Source organism: Micrasema longulum, unplaced genomic scaffold (assembly GCF_059751315.1).
Source record: "Micrasema longulum isolate JH-2025_06_02 unplaced genomic scaffold, ASM5975131v1 h1tg001242l, whole genome shotgun sequence".
NCBI lineage: Eukaryota > Metazoa > Arthropoda > Insecta > Trichoptera > Brachycentridae > Micrasema > Micrasema longulum.
Genome location: NW_028278429.1, coordinates 38135 through 52663, shown reverse-complemented (window position 1 = coordinate 52663; position 14529 = coordinate 38135). Strand labels below are relative to the sequence as shown.

General features: G+C 34.3%; 1 protein-coding gene across 1 annotated transcript in view; it reads left to right on the top strand.

Moving 5' to 3' along the window:
• Positions 1-8499: 8499 nt before the first annotated feature.
• The window catches only part of LOC148276315 (laminin subunit gamma-1-like), a gene marked incomplete at its 3' end in the record, with an annotated part of 42538 nt that continues 36508 nt past the window's right edge, over positions 8500-14529 (top strand). Inside the window, exon 1 of the mRNA XM_088234443.1 lies at positions 8500-8713. Coding sequence (XP_088090569.1) covers positions 8561-8713 — 153 coding nt within the window. The remainder of the gene's footprint in view (positions 8714-14529) is intronic.

Below are 14529 nucleotides of genomic sequence, written 5' to 3'. Positions count from 1 at the left end.
GACAGCTTCCCGAGGCATGTTTCCGCCTACAGCCGCCATCTTGTGATAAAATCATGTTGTCATTGTGTATGGGCGAGGATCCGTCATCATCATTTTCTAAGTAGGTACCTACGCGGTGATTGAGCGACTGAATTCTTTGATTTTATTGCAATAAATACGTAAACATCCTGATTTAGATAGGAACGGTTGCCATTTTTTTTTTCATTTTTCTTACAATACCTTCATTCATACATTCAGGTCTGAAAATATATTAGTTTATCAATCCCTTATCTTTCAAAAGCTGTGACCCGAGATAAAAGTTCTTCTATATTTCGATAAATTATTATTTCAGCCACACACATGATAGGATGTTCTAAAACACATTTTGTCATCTCTTGTAAAATATTACACAATTATCGATGCTTCTTGGGTAGGTCGTAGGTATCTAACCATTTTGTTGGAAACATAGTTTTTTTTCCCTTTATTAGGGCCTTCTACGAAAACATGATATCATCGGCCAAAAACCAGTTACATGAATTTACAAATTATAATTAACACAAAAACAACACACACAGAAAGGAATGTACAGAAATAACATAAAATCATGAATTAGGTAAACTAACAAAACTCCAACATAAATTGAAATAGTCACCAACAAAAAAAAACCCTCCTGATAGCGCTTATTTAATAAAAAAGAGATACTTACAGTAACATACATAAAGGAAGAGAAAACTTAAAAACTAGAAAAATTACAACAAAGTAATCAAAATAAATAATAGCAAACATAATCTTACAACAATGAACCATTTAAAAAAATAAAGGCAAGGGAGCAATAACGAAGTAAAAATATTTTATATTAACCTAGAAACGTACGACAAATTTATTGAATGGTAATAAAAAACACAAGTAAAACATCAAATAATTGTTGCTTCCCAATCATTAAAAGAGATAAAAAAGTGATTTAGATCTCCAAAGTCTCCACATTCGCAGGCATTGGAGTCTAAAATTTTAATTTAAAATAGATGGGACGGAGTGCAATAGTGGTCAGACCTGATACGGCAATAAGTTACAAACATTGTTCGGAAAACAGAGCAACCGAACTTCAAAAAAATATTTTACTCGAGAAGTTATTTGACATTTTTCTTACAAGACTTACGTAGGTACAAAATTTACTGTAAACTGAATATTTGGAGTCCACCATACAATGTAAGTATTTGAGGTCTCGGGGTTTAATTCCCGGCAATATCGACATTTAGTTATGTTTTTTTTAATGTATTATATTATCTGGTTTAACAAAAGAAGCCTAAATAACCAACTAACTTTTATATCGCGTCGTTTACTTCAAAAGTAGGTAGATAAGATAGAACGCCATTCATATATTTACACATGTGGGTACCTACTTCCTTCTGTATTTGTCCACTCAAGATTTTTTTTGGATCTAGTCGTGCCATGTCTGTTTGAGTCTTTCTCGGCTTCTGCATCTGTATAAATTGGCCTAGTATTATTGTAAATACCTGCAGTGTCGTAGCTAAGATCATGAAGAGACATCGGGCTTACGAAAGAGACCGTAAGCCATAATGTTTATGTATCAATTAATTGTGTATTTAATGTGATTATTAAAGGACAAATAAGAATATGCTTATGCGTGCCCAACTCAAGATTCAAAGCAAAAACATAAAAATAAAAGTAATCGGCTTGCTTGAGCCCGGTGTTTCTTTTTTACCATAGTTCGGTATAAAATATCATCTTAAAATTGTTTAGTAAAATAGGTGCAGTAACAATAAGAATGACATGGATCATGATGTATCCAATGATGATTTCGATAACTTTACGACTTTATTTAGAGATTTAGAAGAATGTATGAAATTATCCAGATTTTTATGCATATTCGAAAAAAACCTTATTTTACAGACGAGAGATACAAGGACAGCGCTATACAACTACGGATGAATGGCGGAAGGTACACTAAAACTCAGCTTTTATGAACCTTTGGTATGAGAGCGTAATTGTGTTATTATTTCGAAGCGCCCTGCGCCCCTGTGTAGGGTTGTAAAAATACCGTAGTCTAGCAAATCGCTCAGTAGTATACCGGTAGCCTACCGTTTCTATTTACCTATTTCTATCTACCGTAGTTTATTTTTATGGTAAAAAATATTAAATACTTTGATAAAATAAATACTTTTTACTACGATTTTATTATACTTGTTTTATTTTGAGCCCCTTGCTGTCTGTTAAATAGTTTATTAATTTATAATTTTATGTTTCGTGACAGTACGGTTATTTTTACGAAAAATTTACGTGAGAAGGGTGAAAAAATTAAAATACTAAACAGTGCCTCATGGACTGAAATGAGGCAGTTCGCCATGGACGAAAAGAATGAAATATTACTAATAAAGTGATTAAACGGCCATATTAAAAATAAAATGTTTTCTATGAAAACTACAAAAAAATACCGTATTCTAACGTATTATGCGGTTTCTTATTCACATAAAGTTTCTTACTATAAAACACCAACGGTATAATACTGGCTTTAAAATCAAATATTACTAATCACTTGATTATAAGGGGATTTTATTAAGAAAAACGTTTTCTACCAAAACTAACGAAAACTACCGTATTCTACCGTATTATACGGAAGAACACGTTTCGGACAATAAACTACCAATGGTATACTACTGGCCTTACATCTCTACCCCTGCGTAAAGTACTTAAACTGTATTTTTGACGATTTTGAGATATTTCACATTTTATCATATGATCTAAAAATGATCATAAACTTTTTTTTATTTAAAGCACTAAACTTGCGGTTATTCATTATTGGTTACGCGTGAATGTTTACTGCCATTTATATGTTTTGGTTGTCGGCTTTTCCTTGAGAAGTAGGAACCTGAGCAGCCTGGCAGTACCTACCGCATTGCAACAGTTCACAAATTCCACTTTCAAATAAAACTGACAGATGTATTTTTTCTTAAAACAAATGACGTCTTCTGTGATCCGCACTATAAACTAACAACAACAAATAATATTCGTACCGCTATCTTGCTATAGGAATTTACCGCTTAAGTGTCAGCATTTATATCATCACCGCAACCAATATCTAATCCTGATACACCAAACAGAATAAGAAAGAACTTGACATCCGCATCATTCCCACATTAATATCTGGTGGAGCAAGGGGGAACACTTCAACACAGGTAAGTCGATTTCCATTGCATATTAAGTGGCAGAAAACGTTCTTAGTAAAGCTAGGGTTTCCTAGGACAGCGGTGCCCGCATCTTAACGGCCGTAGTGAACGGTGATGCGGTGGACAGCCGTCGTAACGTCGACTAGAGAGTGGTTTCCTAGGGAAACAGAGTTAAATGGTGTTAATAACACCGTTTTCCTAGGAAACCACACTCTAGTCACTGTTACGACGGCTGTCCACCGCATCACCGTTCACTACGGCCGTTAAAATACGGGCACCGCTGTCCTAGGAAACCCTAGCTTAACGTGTGTGTTGGCTGACCTTGTTGGACCATCTTGGATCTGTTCATGCGCTAGTCTAAGCTATCGAGGAATTAACTTTTGCGCCTCTCTCTCGCGTCACCAATTATAATAAAATAAATAAAACAACTTTGTTTTTATCCACTATTTTTTTATATTTTTCCACCGACCTGTTTCAAAGCTAAAAAAGCTTCTTGCTCAAGGTATACTCAACAATTTATTATTTCCTATTTTATTTTGTAAGTATGCTGCTAATGAAACTAATAAGAAAAAGTATTCAAAAAACCAAATAAAAAAAAATACATCTTTTAGTCCACTTCTGTCCAGTTTTAAAAGTATCCATCTCACATTACCATCTTTTCAAGATAAAAAAAACTTGATTTATTAGTTTCATTGGCAGCATACTGATGAAATAACATAGGAAATAATTCATTAGTAAACATTGCGAAAGAAGCTTGTTTAGCTTTGAAACCGGTTGGTGGAAAAAAAAGTGATTAAAATAAAAGGTGTTTTAATTATTTAATTATGTTCATAAACATTTACACGTAAACATGTACATATTGAAAATAGATAAAATGATAAAAAAAATATGATGAAAAAACCTTGTAAGCTCTTTTCTGTAAAGTAATAGATTTGGAGATAGATCATTTTACGTGGGGTGCGTCGATTTTTCGTAACACTGTTTTCCAACGGAGGTATTCAGGGTATAGATAATAGGAAAATATCATTTTTTTATGAACATTTTTAAAGTTATAAAGGTCTATTTAATACTGTCCAGTAAAAATTTTTTTTTTGCTCATTATTGGTAAAATAAAAAATATGTCTTTAACTTCACTTCTTTAACTTCACTAAAATCAACAAATGGTAGAATTGAAGAAATATGGATGTTTAAACATTGGCAGAATGGTGAATGTTACACAGTGTGTAAAGTGGCCACTTAAACCAGCCAATGACAGGTCATAAGCCCTGTAAATGCCTAGACTTCCATATTCCCCTTTTAAGGTATTCTCCATCCCCGTTGTAATTTGTTAAGGATAAAAAATACTTTTAAATTTTAAATTTTTAATTCCGGCAAAAACAGTCATTCCATGCCACACCCCTAATACGTCACGATTCATGTTTATTTGTACTGGCCATTAAAATTTGTTCAGAACATCACGAATCTTGACGTCTCAACAATCAAGGCCAAATACGTCGCATTTTTCAAGCAATTTTTTTAATATGTATCTAAAAAAAAATCATTTCTTTTTTACATTTATGTATGAAAACATTTCCCCACAATATCCATATTGATTTTGAAAATACAATTAATTATTCGTAATCTAATTCATATATTTTTATCGGAATTCGAAGTGTGATATTTCCCTATTAATGGAACTTTCTCAAGAGGTTTAATTTAAGGAGCATTATTGAGTAGATTAGTTTAAGGGTTTTTTTTGATTGGTAGATTAAGGGACTTTTCTGGTCCAAGACAAATAAGGGAGCGTTGAGAACCACCCATAGCCCTCTTAAGCAATGTGTACCAGCAAAAATTAGGTGCTAAATAGAGATGTAAGGCGGTAAAATTACCGCGGTTTTTTACGGGAATTTTACCAGATTTGGCTAAAATACGATATTTTTCGAAATTTTTCGGTAATTTTCGGTAAGAAACGAATATGACGTACTACGTGGTCGTTCAAAGTCACAAACTTAAGGTTTTACTAAGGAACCTATGTCCACCGACTCTGTTAAGTTTCAAAAGATAGTAACATTTTTTATCTAAAAAGTGAAAAAGTACATACCGAATGATCTTGAACGTCCCATACTGATAATAAATCTCAACAACCACCCGATGGATCTAAACCTGATTTTCACTAAAATGTAATATGTCCTAAAACAAACCTACTCTTATTTGTTATTTATTTATTTATTATAGATACGGCCTAAGCCAATTACAACAGTTACATGAAGAAACATAAATGCAAGAAACTGAACAAAAAGAACATAAAACTATTTAGCAAAGACAAACAAGGGCAAAATAATATTGATATACAATATATTTATAAAAACGAAAGACTTCTAGCTAAACCATGCCAATCCAAATTCATCCCCCACTGTTTAGTCGCGAAGAGATCTACGAAAAGCCGGAACATCTATCCCAAAAAATTCCAAGTCGTGTGATGAATTGACTAATCTACACATTCTGGACATTGGGGCATAAAAACCAAAGTTGCTCTTAGAAGATTTTATAAATAGCAGATTTTGACTTCTGGTGACACGGTTGGGAACATGAAAAGAAATTGATTGCAACAGAGATGGGACATCACTTAAAGTATTAAGTATTTTGAAAATGCATATAAGGTCCATCACAGTTCTACGTCTCTCCAATGAAGACAGATTAAGAGATTGCTCAATTTCAAAATAGGAATAATTACCCCTTTGTGATCCGAGCAACCATGCCACTTTTCTTAGAAAACGGTGTTGGACAGACTCGAGATGGTCAATATGAGTCCTGTAGAATGGAGACCAAATAGCAGAAGCGTATTCTAGATGAGGTCGAACTAGTGAGCAATAAAGAGTTTTGATGGTATTAATATTTTTGAAGTCCACCGTCACTCTATTGATAAAACCGAGAAGTTTGAGAGATTTGTTTACAATATTATCAATGTGTTCACGATAGGAGAGTTTACTATCTAAAGTAATGCCAATATCCTATATTGTCGAAACCATTGAAAGAATTTTACATCCATACTGCCAAACCACGACGTTCTTAGTTTTATTAATTATATTTGATAATAATGTAAAAATATCATGAAGCCAAAGTTAATTTAGTAAAAAATCTGAAAAAGGAAATCGAGTGGAGATTAGTCAGCATGATGGTTTACTGAGATTTTGCTTACTACATCTCAGTTTTGATTCTCGGCAAGATCAACGTAAAATATTTATTTAATACCTAGGTGTTTTTTAATTCAATATTATGTCACAGCCCCTGGATTGGTCTGAAGCATAAGACTGGTCATCTTTCCTTCATATGTATTACAAATGATCGCTAATTCACAATCATTGGTTCACCCTATGCACCATTAGGTGCGAATAGAAGGACGACAATAATAAATTCACGGTGCAAAGCATACAACTAGGTACTATGTAAAATTAAAATGTCAATTTTGTATCCCTGAAAAAGTGTACAACAGATTTAAATTTATCCTCGCTGTACCAAATAATGACAACTTAAGAAAAAAGTTTAACGTTTTGAAATGAATCGCTCAACTTTCATGTGTTATAGATTGAACGTTTTTGTAAGGAAACAACTTTGCTTTCCAGACGCCAGTATTCTAATTGCATCCGGACAAAAACATGTGTGAGTTGCTGGTTGACAATTCAAACAAAACAGGATAAACAATATACGAGTTATAGTAAAAAAGTACGCTTAAATGCTTTATGATGCTTCTGTAGCTCTTTATGAGTAAAGACTTTGTGTTGTGTAGTTTTTAATGCTGATTTTGTTGAGAGTCATGTAGATGCTTCAAGTTTCTGACTTTTTCTTGAATAGGAATGGGCATCGCCTAACGATACGTCAATGCATCGAGATATCGATATTTGAGGTATTAACAATGATTTCATAAATAATCATCTTCATAAATAAACCTGAATACGGAAGTTTTGGTTGATTTATGGAAATAATTTTACGAACACTCGCAGACATGCATTACATGATACATTAAAACGTAATTTTTCTTATTTATTTATATATATATTAAAAACATTATTTATTTATTTATTTTATCATATATTTTATTAGGTAAACAAACAGTATGTACACAAATGTTGCCAATTTCTTTGTATATCAGTGTAAGAAACTCATGCACATACCAAAAAAATTGTTTACACTTAATACAATAATTTAATTTATGTTCAATATAATAAATATAAAAGAAACGATATGAAAAAATATGCATAAAATAATAATAATAAAGTTAAATATCTGCTTCTCTCAAAATTTCCATAACTTTTGACCTAAATTTACATACAATATCACAAAAAATATCAGCCTTTTATCATTATACACGCACTAGTTGATTACAGGGACAGTTTACAGTGACACAACCAGGAATAGCTACAAAGTCTGTGAACTTGCCCCAACTCGCAAGAAAATTCTTGTTGAGTTGGAGCACGTTTACATGTGTTTAAGATTTCTGACATTATTAGGAATAGAAGAAAAAAAAAAATAACATTGAACTTTTTATAATTTTTCCTACCATCAAATTTATAAGAAAGGTTCTAAGTGAAACGGATAAAAATATTGAAAAAAAAAATGCGAGGAACGTAATTGTAAAATATTTGTTAGGTGTAGGGGTATAGTTAAAATAGATAACAATAATTAAACGTATTATAATTAAGTGTTTTCCAACTGTAAACTCACTGGGAAATCCCTTATTGAAAATAATAACCAAACTTCCCTATTTCCTTCTAAAAATCTATCTGTAAGCATCCTTAAGATGCAGTGTCATAAAATGGCGCTATATGAATTAACGAGGATTATTAGGATAGTAATTTGACATTTAATCTCCAGGTACATTAAATATGTAGGTATATTAAATATCTGTGTTCAGGTGAATGAAGAATACTGTTACGTGTGTGAAATAGAACTAGAAATCTGGACGAGTGCTTTCTACTCGATGACTGCTCTCATATAAAAATTCTGAATAAGGAGATCGAGGGAAGATAAGTACCTCGTAGTACAGTGGTTGACGCGTTCGTCTACTATTTTTGAGGTTTTTCAATATCTGGCAGGGTGAAAGTGATACACTGATTTTAAAGGTTTTCTGAGCTGCGTTATTTCATTGTTTCTAGACTGGCACCTGAAGCGTGAGACTGGTCACCTTACTTTCATACATCAGATGATCGAAATTTGGTTTATGCGCTACTGGGTGCCGTAAGGGATATGAGGACGATAATATTCATTTAAACTTTATCGATATTAAATCCGATACTCCGATGTTTTGGAAACATCGATGCGGGCGATGCGTCGTACATCCCTACTTTTCGTTCAGTACGCAGCCGCTTTCGAAGCGTTTCGGTCGCGTCGGTAGACGTCAGTGCTGTGAGTGTCGAGAGATGGTATTCAGGATGCTGGGTCTTCCAGTCGTGATGATGACTATCCTCATGGGGATTGTCGTGGGCCAGTCGCACCCTGACGCTCACCAGACTCCCTCTCTGGGAGGAAGGGGTCCCCCGGCGGCCTGTTATAGTGATATAGGCACACCGCAGGTACGTTCCGAAACTCTAAACAAACTTCCCAACTTACTTAGCTTTGGATATGTGGGTGCATAGTGCAGATCAAACTTGATTCTCGGAACTTTAAACATTCCCCACTTTTTTACGAAACACCGAAGCGAAAAGGCCCATTTATATCAATTATATTTCAACACATAATTTTTTTAAAAATCAGGCAGTTAAAGTATTTTAAATTAGATGGTATTATTACAATATTTGAGTTTGTCCAAATGTTTGTAGACATAATGGTATTATGTTATTGAATCGACTGCCACTTGCAGGTTTTTATCTGTTTTTACTTTTTCAGGATTTTTATACTGAAAAAGTTTATTTTGATACTTACAGCCTACCTAAATTTCATTATGACCTAATTTATTTATTTATTTCGACGGCTTACGCCTTTGACAAAGCATAAAATAATATTAAAAAACAATTATAATGAAACAAAATACCTGTACACAAATATAGATACATTAAATATAATAAAATCAGCAGAAAATAAAGAAATAATAAAGAAAAATTAAATAAGAAATTATAACATAGATATGCAGCAAATTAACAATAAATAAAGAGTTAATTTATAATATAAAAAGTATTGAAGTAAGTACTAAGTATGTATGTATAATTTAAAATTAACGTCTTAACTCGAGACAAGATTTAAACGAGCACTCAATAAATAGTCCATATTATATTGTATTGATGTCCCTTACATTTGTCAATGCTTCATTTGTGGACAATGTCCATAAATAAATCAATATTACTATTAATGTACACGCGGACTGCGCTTCTTCCACATCCATGCAATCTCACTTATATTTTTCATGATCATATAAATATGTAAATATATCATTATCCTTAAGAACTTTCTTTTTTTTAAATGTGATAATTGATAAAAGATAATTGTATTCTTACGCTTCTTGAAAAATAAGATTTAAAAGTTTAGATTGTGTGATATCATTTAAAAAAAATAATTTGGTATTTTCTTAACTTAATTAGTGTAAAGAAATCAATTGTGAACATTTTATCTTCATCTCCTTCCTCGATTTATTTATCACCAGAGCCCGCCCAGGGCACTGCAGATTGAACAAACACCTCACTATAATGAACCTTTCCAAACTTCTAGATGTAGGTTCTGCAGTGCAGATGAGGAAATATACAGATTCCATGTGAATGTGATGCTCGGGGGACCACCGGTTAAACCTGAGGATGTTATAGAGCTCGCCCCCTACCTTATAGCCCGATACTTTACGGATCTGGGCTTGGAGGGGGAGACTTAGAAAAATGTAAACTCTCGCCTTCCACTCAGTAGCCGGGCTCTTCATAGACCTGGGCTTGGAGGGCGAGAACTATTCACGGGGACCCGTCACAATGGATCTTCACAGGTCGCAGTGACGCCAGGAGCTTGCATAGCACTGACCCCCACCAGTAAGAATTAGAATAGCTCTGAATTACAGGGCCGTAGCCAGGGGTACGCCAGGGCAGGCTCTGCTTGATTCAACCTAATGAAGAGTTTTGGGTAATGCTTACGTCGCAAAAATGTTCTAAATGAAAAACTTCATGTTTGGTTACACGTGCTCGTATTTATTTATTTGACGGACTTATGCAGTCCATTCTAACGATGGTAAATACAATTTAATATAATAAATACAGGCACTAATAAAATAAAATAAAACTAAAAAAAATTAAAGCTAGGACAAAAAAAAATACTACCTCAAGACAAGATCCGGTCTATCTTAGTGATTTTTAAAATCTATAAAGACTTACACCAAAAAAGTCCAGATCGTCTCGAGTTTACAATACGACACAATCGGGACATTAGTGCATGCAAGCCATAGTTTGTGCTTTATTTTACGTAATTTGACGTTTTATCATCAATATAGCCATATATGAAACAATGTGTAGTCGCATACATGCAAAAAAAATCAAGTAGAAATCTTCTCTACCCCCGTGAGAAGATTCAGAATAGCGCCCCTGGAAGCAAAAGCGCACGACCGCGCGCTCGATCATCCATCGGAAAAACGACGAGCACCAAAACAACTGGAAAAAATTCACGCCTGTCAAACTGAACCCTTTCCAGCAGCCAAACATGGCGATGGCATGCTTACTGGGAAAAGGAAGCTCACACGACCTTAGATCTTACCGGCAGAACCCTGTTGAAAAAACTCCGCCTACTACATTAGTTTGTTTTATTTTGGGTTCCCCTGCGTATAATCAAATTTTACTGGAGAGAAGATGAAATAATGAACCTCTCGTTTATTTTGGGTATGTCCATTTGCCCTAACTAACTAACTAACTAACCATCACGCCATTTCCCCAGAGGGGTAGGCAGAGAGGATAGAACGCCACACCACTCTGTCCTGGCACACTTCCTTTGCTTCCTTCACATTCATACATCTTCTCATGCACGCACGTCGATTATTCCGACTTTTCACATGACCACTTTCAAGAATTTGCTGTCCATTTGCCCACAGGTTGTAATTACGGTATTCATTTAGGTACTTCCATTAAATTACGCAGTGGGATTGCCCTACAATCAATAAAATAAAGTCCTAAACTGAATTAATTGTGCACGATAAAAAACTATTCTATTATCAATATAGCGTAGGATGATTGAAATACCTAATTAATCGTTTTTCTTAATTAATTGCATAGAATTTGTTTGTTCCTCTTGAAGCTCTTCAATTTTTCATTGAATGAAAAGTTTTAAGATTATTCTCAAGGTCAAATATCACCCTTTTATTTATTTATTTATTTTATTTTAGCTAGTTCTTTCTGTATTTAACATATTACAACAGGGAATATGGAAGTCTAGGCATTTACTGGGCTTATGAGCACTCATTGGCTGTTTTTATTTTGTAAAAATAAATATTTTCGTTCTTATGATTTACCCGAATGTTTAAATTTTGGGGTTCATTTTTCCGATAGAGTCCGAGACACTAGCCACGGGACCACGACCCGGTTTACGTGGCCACTTTACGCACTGTGTAACACTCACCATTCTGCCTATGTTTGAAAACCCGCATTTCTTCAATTCTTCGCTTTATTGAGTTTTATGAATTTAAAAAGCTGAAACCTTCATTGATGCGGTGATATTCATCTGACTAAATTATTTCACCCACATAATACGTGTACTTGGTACTTAACGCCTGAAAATATTTTGAGTTTTGAAACGGTTTATAAAGACTTGCGTTTTTCTTCACTTTCGCATATTTGCTGTCAATTTTTCAAAACTAAGTAAGCAAAAATGTAATATTTCCTTACAATCAAACCACGAAAATAACAAAACATATAAACTTTAGGCTTTCATTGTACTCCTCATTGCAGTACTGTCAATTAGTGGTCAATCAAATACACATGGTCAGTACAATGAGGAAATTCAGTGGTTTTTAAAAAAAATATTATTTGTTAATAGACTGTTAAACTAAGTCATTTTTTTTTTTTTTAATTTTTATATATCGTATTATCGGCGCTACGATTTTTCAAAGTTTTGTATTTCTGAAATAACTCCGCGTGTAACGTCAGAGGTTCATTTCCGCTTATTCTCATTCAGTTCTTCCCATTGGTCCAGAAGCGACAAGCATACCGGAAATCTTCCATAGCTTTCAGATCATAGGTCGATTCACATGAACCAGTGACGTCATTTAAAGTAGTGCGTTTTTATCAAAATATTTTTTATTATTTTTTCTGTACAGTTTCAAGAAACTTTGTCTTACAATTTAATGCTCTAATTTTTACCCCACGTAAGAAAACATTTTTTGTATCCAATTTCCCGTAGGGCTGAAGTGCCTCATTACCTTATTCTAATTTTCCATCAGGAATACAGCGTTAGTTCCAAATTGAGACTGCGGCTATACGCGAATCCGCTTCGAAAGGGAAGAAGAACGTAGTAATACAAACAAAATAAACAACGAAACAAAACCCAAATACTCATAGGAAACATTCCAATAGTTCGGCCCATGCGACACGCACTCAAACATCAGAAGCAAAACAATTCGCATTCCTAAGCACATAAAAGTACACCATATTATCAAGATACTACTGGCAAAGTCCTAACGCAGTTCCTAACATGATCCCTATCGAACTCACACAAAATTTATTTTCTTCATAACACTGATTCTGATTACTAAACCCTAATTGTCCTAATCCTAACAGTAGGAACAATCCTGTGCAAAACAACCTTTCCAGACCAGATGAAACGCGATTCTTATGAGTTCTACTATTTGGATTGGTAATTTACCACTTCCCTTCTATGGGACAAGAAAAACACAGACGGACAAGAGTTCAGTTCAGACAACCGATTCAAGTACCCAAGAACGTATTTATTTATCTAAAAGAGATTTAATTCTCACAGTATACCTTTACCCAGTTCCTCCCACTTTTCAAGCCATTCGTTCCAAAAAATATTTTTTATAATAAATAAATATATATTAAGTTTTTCCAGGTTTGTAGACATTGACTGTTTTTTACCCAGTGTGTAAAAGGCCACTCAAACCAGCCAAAATACTAGAAGAAATAGTTTCCCATAGTCTCTTTAATTATATCGAGCATAATTTTCTATTTTCGGTAAGGCAATCGGCATTCCGACGTATTTATTTCGAGGAGACGAGAGTGATAAAAGTCCTGCCTGATATCATAATGGCGGTAGACTGGTCATATGATTTTGTTAGCTCTTTTGAACGAGTACTGCGTTTGATACTGTAGACTGTTGACCGCAATATCTTGCTTGAACGCCTGTAGAAAACCTATGATATCCGTGATTAGGCATATGTGGTTCAGTTCATATCTCCATAACGGAGAATATGCAGTTGTGTTCCAGGGTAAAAGCTCACCCAACTTTCAAGTGTCTTCTGGAGGGCCTCAAGGCGCAGTACTCGGACCACTCCTTTATCTCCTGTTCACTAAAGATACAGATAACAAATTCAGAGAATGTGGATTGTGGTCTCACTCCTATGCGGATGATATACATATTTATTTTTATTGTAAACCAGGCGAGAGGAATGTGCATGTTAACTTTATTGATGGATACATTGAGAAAATAGGAAACTGTATGGCTTAAAACAGATTAACATCAAATCCATCTGAAATAAAACAACTATGGATGGCTACGGCCAGACGACAGAATTTGATTCAGGATACGGCACCACCGCGTAAGCACTACCGCTTTACCCACTGTTAAACTGCTAGGGGGCTTCCTTAATTCTGAACTCTCGCTTGATGCTCAAATTGGTAGGACGATAAGTTCACGCTTCTACCAGCTAAGACAAATTAATTGCATACCCAAAAACATTAAGTGTAAGTAAATTCATTTGTTATTATTGTTTTTATTATGGATAACTTATAAAGCTTCATTTTCGTAATATTACACCTAAAGGATGCTTTACAAAGTGATTATATAAATATATAAATTTAATTGATGCTTTTAAATTTGTAATTTAATTTTAAAAAATTAGTTTGTTATCACATGCTACGGATTTATTCAAATGATTTAGAGAACAAGTGGGTTTCAAGTTTTTCCGAAACATCACTTCACTCTCACAGCCTCGAACCTCTGCTGGGAGAGCATTTCATGCCATAGGGCCTGCAAGCGCAAATGCGCGTTCACTGAATGTAGTGCCCTGTTTGCGTAGACGAATAATATTTTTCTCTCTCGCCGTAGACGTAGCTGATCTAAGCGTAAGACGCCTACCAGCTAGTTTATCTGGAATGCATAGTTCTCTCAGATATTCGGGAGTAGAGTTGTGCAGTGATTTATACATAAGCCAACAGAGTTTGTATTCCACCCTCTGTGGAAAACGCAGCCAGTGGAATTC